Genomic DNA, 23856 nt, shown 5'->3' with positions numbered 1-23856 from the left:
ATACAGAAGTGCGGGCAGATCCTTCTATCACTTCTCAGGCAGATGTATCTCTGCTTCCTCTGTCAGCGGGCTTCTGTGTACAGACACAACAAAAGTCCAATCAGGAAGTCACGACTACAACAGAGTTACTGTTCAAAGTCACCAGGTGGCCTGATCTTCAGCACATATCGTTTCTTTTTCTGTGAAAGTAACAGGTGAAAATTTGGCACATTTTTATTAACATTATTACTTTAAAAAATAACATTTTATTTACACAATGCACTCCACTGCTTATTTAGGTCATTTGTTTATTTACATAATTTAACTGGTGTTGCTGATGGAAATCACACTGACCTTTTGGACAAAGAAGCCAGTTGTACGTCTTTGTCATCTCAGTTCCCTCAGCCTGAGGAAGAGGACGTGCAAAATTATCTTTAAAATGAGGAACAATTTAAATTTTATGAGTAAAAATGTTTTTCTGGTCTTGTATTTATGACACTGACCTTCACTATGAGAGATTTGGTGACCACTCGATGCGACCTCTGTCTGGTACGCTCACAACCTCATTATCACATGACACATGGGACGCTACGGCCTCAGCAGACACAGTCACATTCACAGCCCCTAAAAACAGCAGCACAGGTCACCTTCTTATCTCTCCATTAAATAAAGGTTACTGAGGTTATTTTATAGATTTTGTAGAAACTAGAAGGGAATGTGTTGGGACAAAAGGAGACAGTTAACTGTGATCACACTAGATCTAAATCTAGATCTGTAGATTTAATGTTGGTTCTAAATCGAAGGTAAGATAAATTATAATTGGACATTTTACTGCATCAGGCATGAAAAACATGAGCTGGAAAAAAAAACAGTCCAAAATGATGTCAGGGTTGCTGCTGAGTCCTGCTGGAGGCCAAAGTACTGCAAATCATACTAATTAAGATTAAGAAGAAATAATTTACATGGCAATGCAACTGCAAACAGTCTGTTCTAATGATACTGTCCAAGGGAAGCATGCATAATGTAAATAACTGATGAGAATTGAAAGGAAGGTTTCAAAATGACTTATAATTGGCTAAGACAGCTGCATTAAGTAAAGCATGAGGATGGAGGCAGCTGCTACCCTCAGACTGGAGGTATAGACGTTCTGCCCCACTCCCTACAACCCGCACGTTTAGCCTTCCAAACACAGGGGTTATATTCTTGGTTTACCTCGATTTGCAGCTGGATTTGACTGTCTACATGTCCTAGCTCTACACTGCACACTCACTGTTGTCTAATGCACATACAGTGCTCTAAATTCCATGAATAAAGCTTATTGGGTCTCAGATTGTCTCATTTGATTATGATAACTTATATTTCAACAGTATTTCTCACATAGTGTTTTTATAATTTCTCTTTAATGTTTTAATCTCCATTTATTCTATTTAGCCGTCTTATGTGGATTCTTTTTTCTTGAAGCTGCTTTTAAGTCACTTCCTGAGAGTTCACTTCCTGCCTTCTGGGTCCTGCACTTGGGTCGTACTCAACCTGCCACACACGGTTTCCTGGCAGTGTGGAGGACCAAAGCCTGATTCTCACCTAAGGCTGTTGGGATCATGGTCCAGCTGAGGGTCTTGTGCTCGTTGGCACACAAACAGGATGTGTACAGATCACCAGAGAGAGGAGTGAGGGTGTAATCTGAGGACGGCCCAGGAGTGACAGTAACCTGTACGAGGAACACAGACATTATATTTTAAACTAGCTCAACAATCTCATGGCTACATTTAAACCTGAGTTCAAATGTGAACACATTTTTAAGCATCTAAACGAATGCACAAGTCTGATGTTATGAACTCATGATCAAAGTAGACCTTCATTTTACTTGGATACTTTAATCACTCCCTTCCTAATCGTTTCCCTCCATCTGTTTTCTTACAGCTTCCACACTAAACCCTGTTCTACAAGGTGCATGAGCGCACAAAGAAAGCTAGAGGAGGGTTGGTAGTGTAAAGACATTTGATTGGGCGATCCTGTTGTCAGTGCTTGCAGGTGAGCTTGTAGGTGTTGGTGAGCAGGGGCCCTTCAAGAACGGCCTGCATCCTGCATGGTTATATTGCCAAAGAAAAAATATTTTCTGTTGTATTTTAATAACTATGATATAATTGTTGCTTAGACAGTAATGTTTTCAGTATGGTTTTCCTTGGCTATGAACAGAAATGTATTTAAACACTTTAATCATTCATTACCATGATGCAGCTGGTCAGGTAGTTAAAGACAGTCGCCTTCAGTTCAAAGTGCTCCCCCCGGATGATGGAGTAGGGCATGGTGAGTTCAAGGAAGAAAGGTTGGAAGACTTTCATTTCTTTACGAGGAGCCAAACCAAAACCCTGAGAGGACAAACAGAAAGCCTCCGTCTCCCAGGTGGTGATGGTGTCTGGGACAGTCAGGGACACGCCCCTTTTTCCATCATCTCTGAAGTAGCAGATACACACAAACATATTCTGTAACATAATCAAACATGTCCATATGTGTGTAAGCGACCTGTATGATAGTAAAGTTACTATGACCTAAGAACATCCTGCAGTGTGAACTTCTTGTATATGTTACATTCTTGAACCTTGACAAAGTGAAAGAGCTCCACGTTACTGATGACAGTGAAATAATATATCCCACCAAAACAAAGCACCACTTTAAACATGACTAAACGTGCTTAAGAAAAAACTCACAATTATTTTATTTTCATGTTATTCATGTGTGAAAAGGAGACAGCAGAAAGTTCACATACCCTCTAGGTTTCTAAATGTACTTGTATATACTTAGTGTTTGTTTGTTTTTTTATTTAACATGCATCAGATCTCTTCACAGCAGATACTTACCCAACTTCCACCAGATCCCAAATCCAAGTCTCAGGGAAGAAAGAGCGAACTGTCTCTATTGGTGCAGCTTCAGGAGCAAGATGCCCAGCAGATCCCAGATCACGATCAGAAGAATGTCTAACATCCGGAAGCATATCTAAAAAAAAAAAGGGAAAATAATTACCCGTTTTCTTCTTGGTAAAAACAAAGAAAATTTGTATCAAAAACACAACGCAAAAAAGCAAATGATTCACCGTAGGCGACACGATGAGAGCCTTCATGGTAGACTTTTCCTTTGAACTTGAGGCATGAAGGCAATCGAATAAGCAAGTTTGTTGCCATCTTCAGTCCAACTTTCTAGATATTTCAGCAGCACACAAAGATCAGCAAAAACTGGTGCAACAATAAAAACTATTGCATTTACATTATGTTTGACTGACTCACAGGTATACATGTATTTTACCTGGAAAACTGCATAGGCGTCATTTTGCTCTTGACTGGGGTACGGCAAAACATATCTTTTTGGTCTCACATTAAGGCATTCTGTAGCATCATCAACCTCATATGGGATATATGAGGATTTCTTGAGTGGGAACAAGTCAAATATCTGAAAAGAAAAGTACAGTTCAACAAAACCTCCAAACCTTTTTAGTCCTATGAAGTTTTGACTGATCTATCATGATCAATGTCACATTTGGTCCACATGTTTGTTAAACTCTTAAATGAAGTACTGGTGTAAATACTAGAACCGATTAGGTTCAACTGAAATGCTAGATTACCTAAGAAGGATTCTTAAAAAATAAATAAATAAAAATGATCAAGTTAGCAGTAAGCCTCCACAGATATGAGGTGTTGTAGTTGAGGGATCTGTTTAAAAAAAACTTACAGAAGTTGTAAAATTTCTCTATAAACTGTTCGTTCTTAGTGACTTATATGGCTACAGTAAGTGTTCTCCATTTGAAGCTCTCTGTAGCTCATTTACCTCCTTTAAGTCTCACTTTTTCCTGGTTTTGCTGTATGTTTAACATCAACATATAGCAAACACAACATATAGTGTTTGAGCAGTTTTAATGTAAAGTTGAAGTCTTTTCAATAAAGTAGACACTGACTAGCAGGTGACACACTTACAAGACTGTCATCACAGACACATGCATTTGTAACCTTGTATTATTTCTATACCAGTTTGCTTCAAGACAAACTCAGCATTTGACTGTTTAAAACAGTTGAATGTACGACTGCCCAAAGAGTACTTATCAGTACCAGAGCGAAGGCGTGAGCTGCTGGTAACTCACGACACTACGGGCTCTGGAAATAAGGGATGTGTCCACCTCACTGGTGTTAATATCAGCAGTTACCTTATCTGCATCCAGAGTCTTCCCAGGCTCCTTGATGAGAACGCTCTTGACGATGGCGCTCACACCACACAGAGAATGTGGCAGGGCCGTCACCTGCATGTTGGTCTCTTCACCTGGGACGGCTGAAGACGGTGAAAACTCCACTGAAACCTGACAAACACAAAACACCCGTAGATGTTTAGTTACTGTGATGACTCCCCACTCACTGCTGGCTAAATGTGCTGCTTCACTGTGGTGAGTGACAAATCATGAGTCCCATGGGATGGCTGTACACTACATTGAACACTGTATGAACACTGTGTCAGTGTTAGATAGGTAGGACTTGCATCATCATTGAAAAAGGTGCTTGTATAAGTGGGAGGGAGCAGGTCATGAGGTCATATAAAGAAGCACTTTGAGTCCTCAGGTAGAGTAGAAACAGCTGTGGAACAACCAGTCCATTTACTGATGCTAGAAATCCTCAGGTGATTTATCCAACTGAATTTGACTTATATTTGAACACCAGTGCATGACTGCAGACACCAAACACACAGCACACCTCTAGAATTACACTCACCTTGTTGCTGAAGCATTTGTCAGTAGAGAAGTCAGCACTGTGGGCAATTACATCCTCACTTGGCAGGACGGCATAAGCCACAACCTGGAACTCTGGAGCCATCTCAGGAGACACTCTGACTTTAAAGGACACCTGGCCCTCATTCACTGAAACACAGGTCCAAACATACATCCACAGATCAACAAAACAGACCAACATCAATGCTTGGCTGTGGCATTTGTGGAAATATGGGAATTTTACCCGATCTGTCTTGCACTTCAACCTGCTTTTGTCCTTGCATGGTGACAGCTCCTCTGGACAACACCTGGAAGACAGACATCATTTAAAAACAAGAATGAACTAGCACTGATATCTGTGGACATCACTACCAGTGAAAAGTTTTGACACCTTTTAATTCAATGTGCTTTTTAATTTGCTTTTTAATTAGTTTTTTTATGGCTTTGCTTTGGCTATTTCACGTAACTGATAAAAAATAGTTTTCACAGCTGTCGACACTTGCTTCTCTAATTTAAAGAGCTATCCAAAAACACTCAGAGATTTCATACAGTGTGAGAATGATGACAAGCAAGCAGACCGAGGGTATCAGTTAACTTATCCAAGGGGCATGACTTTCAGAAACAATAACTTTGGTCTTATTTTCATTTGGGGTGAGAGAATTCTGTGTTAACCAGTCTTTAACATCATGCAGACAGTTAAGCAAAGGCTGCAGTGGGACAGAGACATCCTGATTCAAGGGGAAGCAAATTTGGATGCCATCAGCATAACAATGAAAGGGAATGTTGTATTTCCTAAATATAGGAATAAAAATAAAAAAGGCAGCGTGTATGAGGAGAACAGAGCTGGACCCCAAACAGAGCCCTGTGGCACACCACAACACACAGGGGCAGAGGAAGAGGGGCATTGCCCAATAGCAACAGAACATGAGCTCTCTGACAGGTATGATTTAAACCATGATAAAACTGAGCCTTTAAGACCAACTACGTGTTTGAGTCTCCATAAGAGAATGTTGTGATCAACTGTGTCAAAGGCAGCAGTCAGATCTAAAAGGAATAAAACAACAGAACAACCTGAGTCTGCAGTTAAAAGAAGATCATTAAAAACTCGTAAAAGTGCAGTCTCAGGACGAGATTTAAAACCAGACTGGAATGCTTCACAAATGCCACAAACATCTAAAAAGCTCTGACGTTGCTTGAAAACAACTTTTTCCAAATTTTTGGACATAAAATATGCTATGTTTACATACACTGCTAAGATGGTGAAGGGTTGCTTTACAGGGGGACTGAATATGAACATATACTTAGTTACCAGTAGGGGGCTCCGTGACTGATAGATATAGAAGGAGAGAGGAAGAAGAGAGTGTTGTGATATGTACTGAATGGCTAACTACTGCTGAATACACGTTCCATTATAAACTAAGCTCCGTCTCCGTTCTTCTGTCAAATACACCACAAATTGGCGACGAGGATGAGTGCATCAGTTCCGAGTCCACCATCTTTTCTTCCACATGTGGGTGAGCCGCCGATTCCATTTACTACATGGTGGAAAATATTCGACAATTACATGCTAGTAATCAATGCCATGGGAGACGCATGGCCGGATGCTAGGAAACGCGCTGTTTTGCTACACTGCTTGGGCCCGGAGGGACAGCAGTTATTCTACACGTTACCGAAGCAAGGTGATACATATGCTGACACCATGAGCGCACTGGAGAAGCACTTTGTGCCGAAAGTGAATGTCGTGGCGTGCCGTCATACATTCAGACAGCGTATTCAATGAGCGGATGAGACTGTTTCTCAGTATGTGGTGGCTCTGAGATCGTTAGCTTCATCTTGTAACTTTGGACAAATGGAAAGTGAAATGATATGAGATCAATTAATCTTCAACGCTCATCTCAGCGCTGTGAAAGACAAACTGTTACTGGAGGATGATCTCACACTGGATAAGGCTCTAACTATTGCAGGCCAGGTGGAAGCAGCAGTCAAAAACGCTACTCTACTCTCCACACCCGGCTCGTTTCCGACCGCGCCAGTTCAGACAGTCGACGTGGCAAATTCTCACTCTCACCAGAAGAGGGGACCTCGCCCTGCTAAAGGCTGCACTCCAGACCAACGCAAACGGGGAGGTTCAAAGCAGCAGCAGCGGAAGTGCTTCAGGTGTGGTTCTCACAAGCACTTAGCTAATGATAAAAACTGTCCGGCTGCTTCTTCAAAATGCAACAACTGTGGGAAAAAGGGACATTTTGCCAAGGTATGTAAGTCGTCAGTCAGTGAAGTGAGAGAAGTAGTGGTTCCAGAATTGGCAGTACTGTGCGTGCAAGATGCTACAATGATGGCAGCTATTCAAGATAAGCTTACCTGCACTGTCGACATTGAAACTGTACAAGGTGGTTCTCAGACGGTAGAGCTGATAGTAGACACTGGAGCTTCTGTGTCTATTCTGCCAGAAACTATCTACAGACAGTATTTTGCAGACTGTTCACTGGTGCGACCTAAAGTCAAACTAGTTACTTATGCTAAAGATGAGTTAGCTGTGATGGGTTGTCTGCCTGCATCAGTTGCACTGCATGCACAGAATGAAAAAGTTCCTGCTTCCTTCTACATTGTCAAAGCTGGTTCCCCGCTATTAGGCCTCGACCTCATTAGAGCACTGAACGTCTGCATCGTCGGAGGCAAAGTGGACCGCATTCAGGATGAAACTCCGGATGAGCCTGATTCTACTAACCGGAAGTCTGCTGTATGCAATGTTGATTCTATTCCACCAGCCCAACTTGGATGTGTTAAAGGGTTCATCCATAAAGTACAGGTAAATAACAATGCACAGCCTGTACGTCAAAAGCTGAGACGCCTGCCATTAAGTGTACGTACAGAGGTATCAGCGGAACTCTCTCACTTACTCAAAGCTGGCATAATTGAAAGGATTGATGCAGCTGAGTGGGTGAGTCCCCTGGTCGTGGCCCGGAAGCGCAAAAGGGAGTTGAGACTGTGTGTTGACCTTCGTGAACCCAATAAGAGTATCATTGCTGACTGCCATCCTCTTCCTCATATGGAGGATCTGTTTTCTGAGTTGGCGGGTGCCACTCACTACAGCCAGATTGACCTGAGCTCAGCATACCACCAATTACCTTTGCATCCGGAGACCCGCAAGCTGACTGCTTTCATCACTCATCAGGAACTGTTCCAGTTCACACGTGTTCCATTTGGCCTAGCATCAGCACCGTCGCTTTCCAGAAAATGATGCAAACGGTCCTGAAAGATCTGCCTGGTGTTCGCAACTACTTGGATGACATCATCGTCTATGGAACATCAAAGGAGGTGCATGATACACGCCTGCAAGCTGTTCTCCAACGTCTCAGAGACGTCGGCCTGCAGATTAACACTGGGAAAAGTTCCTTCTGCCAGTCACACATTACATTCCTGGGCCATGTAATCTCAAAGGAAGGCCTACGTCCAAGCCAACATCACCTTACTGCTATTGCTGGGGCTCCTGCTCCAAAGGATATGGCTGCATTGCGCTCGTTCCTGGGTTTGTCATCCTGGTTCAGTACATTTATTCCAGATTATGCTACACTGGTGGAGCCACTGCGACAGTTGCTGAAAACAGACATGAAGGTTGAACTCCAGTGGAATGAGGCAGCACATGAGAGCTTCAGTAACCTGAAAGAACTCCTTCTGAAAAGTCCTGCACTTGCCATCTATGACCCTGACTTAGCTGCTTTTATCACCACAGACGCATCAGACTACGGGCTAGGAGCTGTGTTGACACAGTTGCAGCCAGATCAAGTGGAGCGGATTGTGGCGTTCGCCTCCCGAACTCTGTCTCCTGCAGAAAGGAAGTACTCCACCACAGAAAAGGAGGTGTTAGCCTGTGTCTGGGCAGTGGAAAGATGGCGTACATATGTATGGGGCCGCAGATTCACGCTTCGTACTGATCACCAAGCTCTTACTACCCTTCTCAGCACCAAAGGTATGAACAGAGCGGGCATGAGAATCGCACGATGGTCTGCAAGGTTGATGTGTTTTCAGTACGTGTGCAGTACCGTCCTGGTGTTCAGAATGTCATGGCAGACTGCCTCTCATGGGTTCCCCTGACGTACTCCAGCACTGACATCGATGCTGAAAAAGACCTTCTCCTGGAGATAGCTGAAGTTTCTCCTCTTTTGACAGCAACACTGTTGTCGGATTTTAAAGCTGAATGTGAGGACTGCCCTGACTTTTCTCTGCTACGACAGGTTATCCGCTCAGGCTGGCCTAAGGTGTAAAAGTCTCTCCCAGCTGAGATGCAGCCGTATTTCCTGGTGCGACATGAACTGGCTGTGGAATCACCGTTGTTTTTCCGGGGGACACGTCCGGTGGTCCCAAGGTCCCTGCGAGAAAAGGTGATATGCCTCGCACACGAAGGTCACCAGGGCATAGTTCGCACAAAGCAGCGGCTCAGAGAGCTTTACTGGTGGCCATTCATGGATACTCAAGTCCATGCAATTCTGTCATCATGCTCAGTCTGTCAAGCGTGTGACAAAACGGCCAAAACTGTTCCTGCTCCCCTACAGTCGGTTCAGTTTCCAGATGGTCCTTTTCAGCATGTGGCCGTTGACATTGTTGGACCTTTTGACCGTGGGCCACAGGACTGCAGGTTTGCTATCACACTGGTCGATTACTTCAGCAAATGGCCAGAAGTAGCCCTTGCTTCATCAGCTACTACAGACACTGTTATTAGGTTCTTGTCTTCAGTCTTTGCACGGGAGGGAAACCCTTGTGAGCCTACGACAGATAATGGACCACAATTCACTTCATCTGCCTTTGCTGATTTCCTGAAGGAAAGGGGCATCAAGCACATTAGAACAAGTGTGTACCACCCTCAAGCGAACGGGTGTGTTGAAAGATTTAACAGAGTACTGAAGGACTGTGTTCAAGCTGCACAGGTGTCCCAGAAGCCGTGGAAGCCCGCCGTAACGGAGATGCTACAGAATTACCGCGCTACAGCTCATGCAACAACTGGAGCTGCTCCGTTTCAGCTTCTCAGAGGGAGACCAATGAGAACAAAGCTGAATGTCCTGCCATTTCCCAAAGACACAGGACAGTATGACCAAATCAGTGCAAGAGTCTTTCACCAGCAGCGCAGGAGTAAACGCTACACTGATGGTAAGAGGGGGGCAAAACCTCCCCAGCTTGTGACAGGGTCTGGATACGTAAGCCTTTCCGAGTGGGGAAGGGAGAGAGACAGTTCACTGATCCACTGTCAGTGCAGCAACAGACGGGACCGAGCACCTTCATCTGAGTGATGGAAAGAGATGGAATGCAGCTCTCACTCTGCCGAGCAGAGAATGCTGAGCCGTTGCAGGCTAGTAAAGAGGCTGAAAACAACACAAGAGAAAGTCCTAAAAGACATTCTGTTCCTAACAGACTGAGACAGTTACCAGCTTGGACCAAGGATTATGTAATGAAATAAGTTTAAAAAAAATGGGAAAATAACAACGTTGAGTTGTTGGATCGTAATGTTAAGTTCTATACAGCTTGTTCGGAGGCCAAGTATAATAGATGATTGATTTACTATGAAGTTTTTCGTGACTTAAAGTTGTTAAGTTACTACAGTAACCTTAACTGTACAAGTATTCATTATAAAGAACAATTTAGGCACCATGACAAGATGGGTATTTTAAGTTCACAGGTATAGTTCAAATACCCAGAAGGTTCAGCAAGCAGTATTAAAAATGCTGTCTGGTTGCAAAATCTACTACTGATAATGTTATGTGCAAATAGTAATGTTACCATACTAAGTAAGTTAATACTGAGGTAGTAGAATTCTGTGAGAATGAGGAGAGATGTTATGTTTACATACACTGCTAAGATGGTGAAGGGTTGCTTTACAGGAGGACTGAATATGAACATATACTCAGTTACCAGTAGGGGGCTCTGTGACTGATAGATATAGAAGGGGAGAGGAAGAAGAAAGTGTTGTGATATGTACTGAATGGCTAACTACTGCTGAATACACGTTCCATTATAAACTAAGCTCCGTCTCCGTTCTTCTGTCGAATACACCACAAAAGAGAGTTTAGAAATTGGCCTGAAGTTAGAAAGAACATTAGTATCAAGATTTCTCTTCTTAATAATGCCTCTGATGTCTTTTATGTTGTGAGATTTGAAGATTCATGTGCTGAGGTGTTCTTTCTGTTCTCAAACCGATCTCCCTTTAGGGGCTCAGTCTGGGTGGGTCTTTTTTCTCCTCGTCTTTCCTCGTGTATTGTGTATTTCCATTGTTCTAATTCTTCTGACCTGTCGTCCCCATGTGATGTTTGTGCAATGTAAGCGTGACAGGTTGAAGAACTACTGCATATAAAACTGTTCAGTTAATACTAATTCATATCAGTTGATATAAGAACAAAAATAATGTAAATATGGTAAGAAAATGTTTAAGAGGTTATATTATAATATTAATGGTTATATTAATGGCTTTATGTTACTTAAGAGAACTGCAATCTATACATCACTGATTGGCTAGTAAGCTTTTTCTGGGATGGATTAGTAGTTTCTCTATTCTCCACTAGGGGGCCTTCGCATGTTCTCCTAACTGCAATAAACGACTGCGTGAGAGACGCAAGTCATAATCACTCTCGTGATTCTTTTCCCCCTGGTTTCAGGGGTGTAACATATGTATGGCTGGAAGGGTAAGATGGCGCTGGACTGCTGGCAGCCTTTAACCCAATTTCCTTCTGGATCAATAAAGTTCATCAATCAATCAGTCAAAAGTGCAGGGGGAACACAGGAAAAGCATAATAACTATAATGAGGGCTAGAATACAAACAACTTTAACTGAGAGCAGAACCCAGATGACTAAAACTAAGAAGGCCTAAGAATTTAAATACTTAGCAGAGAGAGAACATTGAGGATATCATGAACAAAGGACTAAACACTGAGGCTAATTACTAAGCTGACAGAAAATGATAAGGGACAAAACAAAGGAACCAGACACGAAGTCTGTGAAACCAGCTTCCAGTTTAGATTCAGGAGGCAGACGCCCTCCCTAGTTTTAAGTTTTGGGCTGGATCAGTATTTATGCTGAAATAGATCGAGGCTCCTGGATTCTCATGATGGACTGAGAGTGTCTTCTTCAGTCATGATGGGTTTTACAACAGTAGTTTTTTAGCAAACACACAAAAAGTCTGGTCATGTTCAACTTTGTAGTAAACCCAGAGATAACTCACCAGATAAATGACATCCACAGACCCTGGAGACTCTCCCACTATTGTGTAGTTTACTGATATGTCTTCTTCTGCGTCACAGGGCACTGCTTTATCGTTCATCTGTACCTCTAGAGAGCTGATTGTTTTAATATCAGGAGAAGACGGCTGGGACATGGATAATGTGTGAAATTCCCTGTCATAGTATGCAGTTCCATATCCTGGGTAGTCCACTGATGGTGTCAGGCTTGCCTAGTTGTTGATAAGAAACAAAAATCTAAAAACTTAATCTAAAAATAACATTGGTCAATGAGGCAGTCTTTATAAGCAAGGCAAAGGTGGAGGAAGATGAGTCATAAACTGTTTCAGGATTGCAGCTTATTACTGTGGGAGGTATTTGAACATTTGCAGCCTATCAGAAACCAATTGTGGCTTCAGGCTGCTGTGATGGCTGCATTAAATTACACATTGTTTCAGTGTGTCAGCTCACATGGAGTTGGATATCCTGGTCAAAGTTATCAGTGCTGAAAGAAAATGAGGCCACACCGTTGCTGTCAGTTGTCAGATTTTGTAGTGAGCGTGGTTGCCACATTTGTCCCGTGAACAGGTAGACCGGTGCGTCACAAACTGGTGTATTATTGTGGTACACTGCTTTGACCTGTTGAAACACACAATGCTCTATCAATGGAAAATACAAATAACATAAATGTGCTTTGTACGACAAACTGAGCTGAAAACAACATGTTAGGCTTACTTTTCCTTCCACATTAGATCCCCGTTCCCAAACCTTGGGCACATTAATGAAAGACACTTTTCCAAGGACATAAGAAATCCTGATTCTCTTCTCTTGAGGGTGTGAAATACCTGAATGTAAAAACTTTCATGTTACAATCCTATGAATGCCTTTTTGGTTAAATACACATTGATGTGTCATTTTAAAGAAATAAAAAACCTTGCCTGTTCCCTCTTCTTCCACTTTGGCCCTGATATCCAGAACATCTTGAAGCACCTTTTGGTCATCTTTAGTAAAAATTGACATGTTGAAGGAAAACGTTGCACAGCCAGTCTTGTCTGCCTGGAAAGAACAATAAAGAAAGAAAATGACTGCTGTGTGCGATACAATCTTACTAGAAATAAACCAAAATTAGAATCAAATCTCATTTACAATCAAATCTATAAAATATATTAAAAGTTCAAACTATGAGATTTTACAGTGTCATGAAAAATATGAGCTCATTTTGAATTTGATGAAAGCAATATGGTTCAAAAATGTAGGGTGGGGGGACAAAAGTCTGGAGGGGTCAGTTGTATTAAACTAACACAGCTGAAGGAACATTTTGCAACTGATTATGTTACCTGGCAACAGATCATTCACATAAATGTGTATAAAAAGATCATCGTAGAGAGGCAGAGTTTCTCAGATGGGCGGAGGTTTACAAATCTGCAAAAGACCGTGTCCACAAATTGTAGAACAATGACAGAAAAATTTCATTAATGTAAAATTATCAAGACGTGGAATATCTCATCATCTGCAGCACATAATGTCATCAAAACATGCAAAGGATAAGGCTGAAATCCACTATCAGATGGCTGCAGTCTCCAGGCCCTCAGGCAGCAATGCATGAAAAACTGTCATCATTCTGCCACTCAGATCACTGCATGGCCTCAGGAACACTTCCACAAATCAATATCTGCACACAAAGTTCACCGTGCCACCCACAAACGCAGGTTAAAGCTCCATCGCGCAGAAGAAGTCAAATGTGAATGCGAACTGGAAACGCTGCATTCTTTTCTGGGTTGAAGCTCATTTAAAACGACAAAAACAGCTCTGTACTCAGATGATTCAAAATCTGAAATTCTTTTTAGAAAACACAGACGCCGTATCCTCCACAACATCCCAAACATCCTGTCGAAGTGGGCTTGTATAGCAGTATGATGGTATCACCTCACAAAACCACTGTATTGTTTAAATTTCACAACAGCATCTCATTCACATCCTTAAATTCTCAGTACTATTATATATATATGTTATACAGTACTGTGAAAATATCTTCACCCACTACCTTTTTGTGTGTTTGTTGGCTTCCGACTAGCCAAACTTTCTTGGAATTTTTTAAAATGGGCTTGAGCAGTTTGTGTTGAGACTTTGGCAGCTTTTACAGTCATTTCCAGTTCAGTCCCTGTACCTGATCATTCTTAGAGAACTTTTTTTTTTCATTCCTTTATTTGGATCAGTCATTTTATGTTGACCTATGAACCATCAAAGCACAACAAGGACACCTGCCTCAATTGATTATTGTTTCTACACATAACAGACAACTTAGCAAAGAACCAGTTTGAACTTTATCCTATTGTCGAGCAGCCTGTTGCAAAAACACATCTTTTACTCCCATTTTCTTCTTTGAATCTAAAACAAACGCCAACAATAGCGGGGCTTGAACTCATGAAAGCTTGCCTGAGAGAGTTCAGGCTGCATTTCCATTTGTGTTTGCATGTTTCAGTAAACCACTGTAGCTATTTCCCATGTACCTGCAACATATAAACAAACTAGGGGTGGCTCAGTATCTTTGCACTGTATTATGATGCCATAATGTGGCCTGGAAACTACTAAAATACTATGTTTATAACACAAACAGAGAAAACAACACTGTACTGTACCAGTAACAGTGTTGGGGAGTAACGGAATACATGTCATTCCGTCAAGTTAAAGCTTAAAAAGGTGGTTTTCAGAATACAGTTACTTTGTTGAAATAAATGGATTACACAGCGGTCTTTTCCTGCTTCATATGTTAGGTTATGCCCTCTCTATTTTTGGTAATTCCACGCCGGTGGAAACCCAAACAAAACACGCATTAAGAGGCTCTAATGCCTGGGTCTCAATCTCGCGGCCAATGTCACCCCTACTTACAGCTGTGAGTGAAGAAATATTTTTTAAAATTCTTATTCAAAACACTATTTTATGTGAAGGCAATAGGCAGAGTGTTACAGGCATAGCCCTGAGGAATGTAGCCTCATGGACAGTGTATTCTGTGGAGAGAATGGACTGCCATGTGTCTGTGAGAGTGAGGAAGGGAGAAAAAGGAGAGCCAAAAAGTACGAGTTGTTACCGACCAAAAACGGGAGATGGAAGCATGTAAATATAATAATAACGACTGCAGCCAAGAAGAGTGCCTGACGAGCCCAGCTGTAAGTAAGCTACTGTTGCTTGCAAAAGTATTCGACCCCCTTTCCACATTTTGTCACATTACAGCCACAAACATGAATCAATTTTATTGGAATTCCACGTGAAAGACCAATACAAAGTGGTGTACACGTGAGAAGTGGAACGAAAATCATACATGATTCCAAACATTTCTTACAAATAAATAACTGCAAAGTGGCGTGTGCGTAATTATTCAGCCCCCTGAGTCAATACTTTGTAGAATCACCTTTTGCTGCAATTACAGCTGCCAGTCTTTTAGGGTATGTCTCTACCAGCTTTGCACATCTAGAGACTGAAATCTTTGCCCATTCTTCTATGCAAAACAGCTCCAGCTCAGTCAGATTAGATGGACAGCGTTTGTGAACAGCAGTTTTCAGATCTTGCCACAGATTCTCGATTGGATTTAGATCTGGACTTTGACTGGGCCATTCTAACACATGGATATGTTTTGTTTTAAACCATTCCATTGTTGCCCTGGCTTTATGTTTAGGGTCGTTGTCCTGCTGGAAGGTGAACCTCCGCCCCAGTCTCAAGTCTTTTGCAGACTCCAAGAGGTTTTCTTCCAAGATTGCCCTGTATTTGGCTCCATTCATCTTCCCATCAACTCTGACCAGCTTCCCTGTCCCTGCTGAAGAGAAGCACCCCCAGAGCATGATGCTGCCACCACCATATTTGACAGTGGGGATGGTGTGTTCAGAGTGATGTGCAGTGTTAGTTTTCCGCCACACATAGCGTTTTGCATTTTGGTCTCATCTGACCAGAGCACCTTCTTCCACATGTTTGCTGTGTCCCCCACATGGCTTGTGGCAAACTGCAAACGGGACTTCTTATGGTTTTCTGTTAACAATGGCTTTCTTCTTGCCACTCTTCCATAAAGGCCAACTTTGTGCAGTGCACGACTAATAGTTGTCCTATGGACAGATTCCCCCACCTGAGCTGTAGATCTCTGCAGCTCGTCCAGAGTCACCATGGGCCTCTTGGCTGCATTTCTGATCAGCGCTCTCCTTGTTCGGCCTGTGAGTTTAGGTGGACGGCCTTGTCTTGGTAGGTTTACAGTTGTGCCATACTCCTTTCATTTCTGAATGATGGCTTGAACAGTGCTCTGTGGGATGTTCAAGACTCGGGAAATCTTTTTGGAGCCTAAGCCTGTTTTAAATTTCTCAATAACTTTATCCCTGACCTGTCTGGTGTGTTCTTTGGACTTCATGGTGTTGTTGCTCCCAATATTCTCTTACACAACCTCTGAGGCCGTCACAGAGCAGCTGTATTTGTACTGACATTAGATTACACACAGGTGCACTCTATTTAGTTATTAGCACTCATCAGGCATTGTCTATGGGCAACTGACTGCACTCAGACCAAAGGGGGCTGAATAATTACGCACACCCCACTTTGCAGTTATTTATTTGTAAAAAATGTTTGGAATCATGTATGATTTTCGTTCCACTTCTCACATGTACACCACTTTGTGTTGGTCTTTCACGTGGAATTCCAATAAAGTTGATTCATGTTTGTGGCTGTAATGCGACAAAATGTAGAAAAGTTCAAGGGGGCCAAATACTTTAGCAAGCCACTGTATTGAGACTCGACTGTACTCTGTGTTCGTGTTTTCCTCCGAAACAATAAGTTCCGTTGGAGCAGCCTTTCAACGCCTCTCTCTGTCTCTCGCAAGCAAAGTTGACCCAGACACCAAAGTAAAGCTAGTTTTCAGCTATGTGCCCGACACAAACCCGGCGTATTAGGCAGAGGTCCCTTTACTACTGTCGGAGTCGCTGACTTGTTATAAAAAAGCGCGAAATAGTTTTCTATATGAGCTCGCTGCAACAAGTGCAGCCTTACCTAATGTCCACCTACTGTTACTCATTTATATTAAGATTTAAAAATCTAGTTAGGGCCCGAGCACTGAGAGTGTGAAGGCCCTATTGTATCTGCTCTGTTTCTTCTTCTTATTATTATTATTCAGGCAAAACAAGGGCCTTTTTGAGGGCTTTAACATGCTCAAAAACTCATGAAATTTTGCACATATGCCAGGTCTGGTGAAAAATTTTGTATTTTAATGGTTTTACATATGAGCATTGGGAAATGGCTCTAGAGCGCCACCTATGTGTTGTTAAATGCAGCCCTACGACCACATCGTTTGAGCTACATGTATGAAATCTGGCACACATGTGTATCATGCCAAGACGAACAAAAAAGTCAGTGGGCCCATTGCCGCAAACCCAACAGGAAGTCCGCAATTTAGAAGTGAAGGTGACATTTTGACTCCAATTTTGCCATTTCCATGCCTCGAACTTTTTCGAACTCCTCCTTGGGATTTGGTCGTACAAGCTTCATCTTCGGTCAGTGTCAACTACACACCTGGGCCATGTTAAATTGCCGAGCTTTTGAGTTTTTGCGATACAGTGATGCGGTGGCGCCACGGCGAATTTCGATGACTCGTCATGAAAATCTTATTGCCTCTCATTCTGTCATACATGGTCTGACGTGGACCAAAGAGCACACATACGATAAGGCTCCACCCCTGAACTGATTTCAATGGCCACATTTGACATTAGGGACAGCGCCACCTAGTGGGAACAGGAAATGTCATGTTTTACACTTCAGGGTACAGTATTGCGATGGGTGACATCTGCAGCCTCAAATTTCTCCAGGAAAGCCTTAAGGAGTTGGTCTTGGGTTACAGTGAAAACTGTGACTTTTCGTGAAAGGGTGTGACCCCAGCAGCATGGTGAACTTTGAGGTCTCACCATGAAGAAACAAATTTGTATAACTCAATGAAATCCAGTCTGATCAGAACCAGACTTTACAGGCATGATGTCAGACCCGCCCTGAACAGATTGATGTGCCCATTGTCAGGAATACGCAGAGTGCCACCTAGTGGCAACAGGAAATGTCATGTCTTTCACTTTGTTGTACTGATTTTCACAGGTTCATCGTGGCCACCTCAAAAGTGGTGAATATCACCATCAGTCCTTCATGATGCTTCAGTGTGAAAATTGTGACTTTAAACTGAATGGCGCACCCTGGTGGCAACGCGGTTCACCATGAAAAATGAAGTGGCTTTTGAGGGGATTGGAAAGTTGAAAAAGTCTTGAAATTTGGCGCACACCTCTAATGTGATGAAGGCTTTTTTGTTATGTGATCATTTTCATTCTATAGCGCAAAATGGCTCCACAGCGCCCCCTACAAAGTTTCATAACAACAGCCCCTGCTCTGTGTTTTATCTATAAGTCTGAAACCTGGTATGCTTATAGGAGATAACAAGATGTACAAAAAAAGTCTCTTGGAGCAATATCCCAAATCCAAAAGGAAGTCAGCCATTTTAAAATTGATGTATAATTTTGGTGACATTTTCCCCTCTTTTCAGGCACCGTTCTTTGACGAACTCCTCCAAGGGATTTCATCAGATTGGCACGATCTCCTGCGTGTGGAACCTAAAGACCTTTGTGATGTTAAATTGCGAAGCTTTTTATGTTCAGGAAAACGGGGTGGTCATGGCGCCACGTGGAGTTTCAATCACTCGCCAAAAAGCAGTAATCTGCTGTCACTCAAAAACACAATGTCCAATCTCTCCCAAAGGTCGCAGGTATGATGAGACTCGAGCTCGGAAATGTTTGTTATGGCATTTGTCAGTAATGGTTAGAGCGCCACGTAGTGGGAGGACTATAATCATAATTGAATGAGATGAAATGTTAGCTGGTGGTTAAATGCATGAATTCCATCAATGTGACATCAGATCGGACGTGCTGGTTTCAGGTGTTGAGCGTGGCTCGACGCGCGGGGGTGCGAGGGCCCTCATAACGCTGCTTGGAGCTTTAATTAGGGCCCGAGCACTGAGAGTGCGAAGGCCCTATTGTATCTGCTCCGTTTCTTATTATTATTAGGGCCCGAGCACCGAGAGTGCGAAGGCCCTATTGTATCTGCTCTGTTTCTTATTATTATTATTATTATTATTATTATTATTATTATTATTCAGGCAAAACAAGGGCCTTTTTGAGGGCTTTAACATGCTCAAAAACTCTTGAAATTTTGCACACATGCCAGGTCTGGTGAAAAATTTTGTATTTTAATGGTTTTACATATGAGCACTGGGAAATGGCTCTGTAGCGCCACCTATGCCTTGTTAAATGCAGCCCTACGAACACATCGTTTGAGCTACATGTCTGAAATCTGGCACACATGTGTATCATGCCAAGACGAACAAAAAAGTCTGGGGGCCCATTGACGCAAACCCAACAGGAAGTCCGCCATTTGGAAGTGAAGGTGACATTTTGGCTCTAATTTTGCCATTTCCATGCCTCGAACTTTTGCGAACTCCTCATTGGAATTTCATCGTACAAGCTTCATATTTGGTCAGTGTCAACTACACACCTGGGCCATGTTAAATTGCGGAGCTTTTGAGTTTTCGGGATACGGTGAGGCCGTGGCGCCACGGCGAATTTCGATGACTCGCCATGAAAATCTTATTGCCTCTCGTTCTGTCATACATTGTCCGACCTTGACCAAAGTGGACACATATGATAAGGCTCCACCCCTGAACATATTTCAACTGCCATATTTGACATCAGGGACAGCGCCACCTAGTGGGAACAGGAAATGTCATGTTTTACACTTTGGGGTACAGTATTGTAATGGGTGACATCTGCAGCCTCAAATTTCTCCAGGAAAGCCTTAAGGAGTTGGTCTTGGGTTACAGAGAAAACTGTGAGTTTTCGCTGAAGGGTGTGACCCCAGCAGCATGGCGAACATTGAGGTCTCGCCATGAAGAAACAAATTAGTGTAACTCAATGAAATCCAATGTGATCAGAACCAGATTTTACAGGGATGATGTCAGACCCGCACTGAACAGATTGATATGCCCATTGTCAGGAATACGTAGAGCGCCACCTAGTGGCACCAGGAAATGTCATGTCTTTCATTTTGTTGTACTGATTTTCACAGGTTCATCGTGGCCACCTCAAAAGCGGTGAGTATCACCATCAGTCCCTCTTGATGCTTCTGTGAGAAAATTGTGACTATAAACTGAACGGCGCACCCTGGTGGCAACGCGGTTCACCATGAAAGATGAAGTGGCTTTTGAGGGGCTTGAAAAGTTTAAAAAGTCTTGGAATTTGGCCCAAACCTCCAATGTGATGAGGGCTTTGTTGTTATGTGATCATTTTCCTTGAACAGCGCAAAATGGCTCCACAGCGCCCCCTACAAAATTTCAAAACAACAGCCCCTGCTCTGTGTTTTATGTATGAGCTTGAAACCTGGTAAGCTTATGGAGGATATCAAGATGTACAAAAAAGTCTCTTGGAGCAATATCCCAAATCCAACAGGAAGTCAGCCATTTTAAAATTAATGTGTAATTTTAGCCACTTTTTCGCCTCTTTTCAGGCCTCATACTTTGACGAACTCCTCCAAGGGATTTCATCAGATTTACGCGATCTCCTGTGTGTGGAATCTAAAGACCTTTGTGATGTTAAATTGCGAAGCTTTTTACGTTCAGGGAAACGGGGTGGCCATGGCGGCACGTGGAGTTTCAATCACTCGCCAAAAAGCAGTAATCTGCTGTCACTCAAAAACACAATGTCCAATCTCTCCCAAAGGTCGCAGGCGTGATGAGACTCAAGGTCGGAAATGTTTGTTATCCCATTTGTCAGTAATGGTTAGAGCGCCACCTAGTGGGACGACTATAATAATGGTTGAATGAGATGAAATTTTAGCTGGTGGTTAAATGCATGAATTCCATCAATGTGACATCAGATCGGAAGCGCTGGTTTTAGGTGTTGGGTGTGGCCCGACGTGCCGGGGTGCGAGGGCCCTCATAACGCTGCTTGCAGCTTTAATTAGGGCCCGAGCACTGATAGTGCGAAGGCCCTATTGTATCTGCTCTGTTTCTTATTATTATTATTATTATTATTATTATTATTATTATTATTATTATTATTCAGGCAAAACAAGGGCCTTTTTGAGGGCTTTGACATGCTCGAAAACTCTTGGAATTTTGCACACATGCCAGGTTTGGTGAAAAATTTTGTATTTTAATGGTTTTACATATGAGCACTGGGAAATGGCTCTGTAGCGCCACCTATGCCTTGTTAAATGCAGCCCTACGAACACATCGTTTTAGCTACATGTATGAAATTTAGCACACATGTGTATCATGCCAAGACGAACAAAAAAGTCTGTGGGCCCATTGACGCAAACCCAACAGGAAGTCCGCCATTTGGAAGTGAAGGTGACATTTTGGCTCTAATTTTGCCATTTCCATGCCTCGAACTTTTGCGAACTCCTCATTGGAATTTCATCGTACAAGCTTCATATTTGGTCAGTGTCAACTACACACCTGGGCCATGTTAAATTGCGGAGCTTTTGAGTTTTCGGGATACGGTGACGCCGTGGCGCCACGGCGAATTTCGATGACTCGCCATGAAAATCTCATTGCCTCTCGTTCTGTCATACATTGTCCGACCTTGACCAAAGTGGACACATATGATAAGGCTCCACCCCTGAACATATTTCAACTGCCATATTTGACATCAGGGACAGCGCCACCTAGTGGGAACAGGAAATGTCATGTTTTACACTTTGGGGTACAGTATTGTAATGGGTGACATCTGCAGCCTCAAATTTCTCCAGGAAAGCCTTAAGGAGTTGGTCTTGGGTTACAGAGAAAACTGTGAGTTTTCGCTGAAGGGTGTGACCCCAGCAGCATGGCGAACATTGAGGTCTCGCCATGAAGAAACAAATTAGTGTAACTCAATGAAATCCAATGTGATCAGTACCAGATTTTACAGGGATGATGTCAGACCCGCCCTGAACAGATTGATATGCCCATTGTCAGTAATACGTAGAGCGCCACCTAGTGGCACCAGGAAATGTCATGTCTTTCATTTTGTTGTACTGATTTTCACAGGTTCATCGTGGCCACCTCAAAAGCGGTGAATATCACCATCAGTCCCTCTTGATGCTTCAGTGAGAAAATTGTGACTATAAACTGAACGGTGCACCCTGGTGGCAACGCAGTTCACCATGAAAGATGAAGTGGCTTTTGAGGGGCTTGAAAAGTTTAAAAAGTCTTGAAATTTGGCGCACACCTCTAATGTGATGAGGGCTTTGTTTTTAGATGTTCATTTTCCTTGAACAGCGCAAAATGGCTCCACAGCGCCCCCTACAAAATTTCAAAACAACAGCCCCTGCTCTGTGTTTTATGTATGAGTTTGAAACCTGGCAGGTTTATTGTTGATATCAAGATGTACAAAAAAGTCTCTTGGAGCAATATCCCAAATCCAACAGGAAGTCAGCCATTTTAAAATTAATGTGTAAATTTGGCGACATTTTCCCCTCTTTTCAGGCCTCATACTTTGACGAACTCCTCCAAGGGATTTCATTAGATTTACGCGATCTCCTGTGTGTGGAATCTAAAGACCTTTGTGATGTTAAATTGCGAAGCTTTTTACGTTCAGGGAAACGGGGTGGTCATGGCGGCACGTGGAGTTTCAATCACTCGCCAAAAAGCAGTAACCTGCTGTCGCTCAAAAACACAATGTCCAATCTCTCCCAAAGGTCGCAGGCGTGATGAGACTCGAGCTCGGAAATGTTTGTTATGCCATTTGTCAGTAATGGTTAGAGCGCCACCTAGTGGGACGACTATAATAATGGTTGAATGAGATGAAATTTTAGCTGGTGGTTAAATGCATGAATTCCATCAATGTGACATCAGATCGGAAGCGCTGGTTTTAGGTGTTGGGCTTGGCTCGACGCGCCGGGCGTGCGAGGGCCCTCATATCGCTGCTTGCAGCTTTAATTATTATTATTATTATTATTATTATTCAGGCAAAACAAGGGCCTTTTTGATGGCCTAAACATGTTCAAAAACTCATGAAATTTTGCACACATGCCAGGTCTGGTGAAAAATTTTGTATTTTAATGGTTTTACATATGAGCATTGGGAAATGGCTCTGTAGCGCCACCTATGCGTTGTTAAATGCAGCCCTACGAACACATGGTTTGAGCTACATGTATGAAATTTGGCACACATGTGTATCATGCCAAGACGAACAAAAAAGTCAGTGGGACCATTGACGCAAACCCAACAGGAAGTCCGCCATTTTGGATTGAAGGTGACATTTTGGCTCTAATTTTGCCATTTCCATGCCTCGAACTTTTTCGAACTCCTCCTTGGGATTTGGTCGTATAAGCTTCATCTTTGGTCAGTGTCAACTACACACCTGGGCGATGTTAAATTGCGGAGCTTTTGAGTTTTCGCGATACTGTGAGGCCGTGGCGCCACGGCGAATTTCGATGACTTGCCATGAAAATCTTATTGTCTCTCATTCCCTCATACATGGTCCGACGTGGACCAAAGAGCACACATATGATAAGGCTCCACCCCTGAACATATTTCAACTGCCATATTTGACACCAGGGACAGCCCCACCTAGTGGGAACAGGAAATGTCATGTTTTCCACTTTGGGGTACAGTATTGTGATGCGTGACATCTGCAGCCTCAAATTTCTCCAGGAAAGCCTTAAGGAGTTGGTCTTGGGTTACAGTGAAAACTGTGAGTTTTCACAAAAGGGTGTGACCCCAGCAGCATGGCGAACATCGATGTCTCGCCATGAAGAAACAAATTAGTATAACTCAATGAAATCCAGTCTGATCAGTACCAGACTTTACAGGGATGATGTCAGACCCGCCCTGAACAGATTGATGTGCCCATTGTCAGGAGCACTGAGAAATGGCTCTAGAGCGCCACCTATGC

The 23856-nt window shown here is 42.8% G+C and overlaps 1 protein-coding gene and 1 long non-coding RNA gene across 2 annotated transcripts; one reads left to right on the top strand and one right to left on the bottom strand.

Annotated features, from left to right (window-relative positions):
- Positions 1-47: 47 nt before the first annotated feature.
- Positions 48-13001, bottom strand: LOC100698361 (alpha-2-macroglobulin-P). The gene is given in 16 exon segments (XM_019353819.1): positions 48-73; positions 334-385; positions 483-508; positions 511-603; positions 1561-1687; positions 2208-2433; positions 2838-2973; positions 3071-3173; positions 3280-3423; positions 4172-4321; positions 4728-4873; positions 4968-5031; positions 11929-12156; positions 12395-12562; positions 12659-12768; positions 12862-13001. Coding segments are annotated over 16 exon segments (1866 nt in total). The 5' UTR covers positions 12944-13001; the 3' UTR covers positions 48-62.
- LOC112844581 (uncharacterized) lies at positions 5145-5541 on the top strand. The gene is made up of 2 exons (XR_003217306.1): positions 5145-5185; positions 5314-5541. It is a non-coding gene; the product is annotated as an uncharacterized LOC112844581 (long non-coding RNA).
- Positions 13002-23856: the final 10855 nt, after the last annotated feature.

This window comes from Oreochromis niloticus, unplaced genomic scaffold (assembly GCF_001858045.2).
Source record: "Oreochromis niloticus isolate F11D_XX unplaced genomic scaffold, O_niloticus_UMD_NMBU tig00000313_pilon, whole genome shotgun sequence".
NCBI classification, from domain to species: Eukaryota; Metazoa; Chordata; class Actinopteri; order Cichliformes; family Cichlidae; genus Oreochromis; species Oreochromis niloticus.
This window is presented reverse-complemented; position numbering and strand designations above follow the sequence as displayed.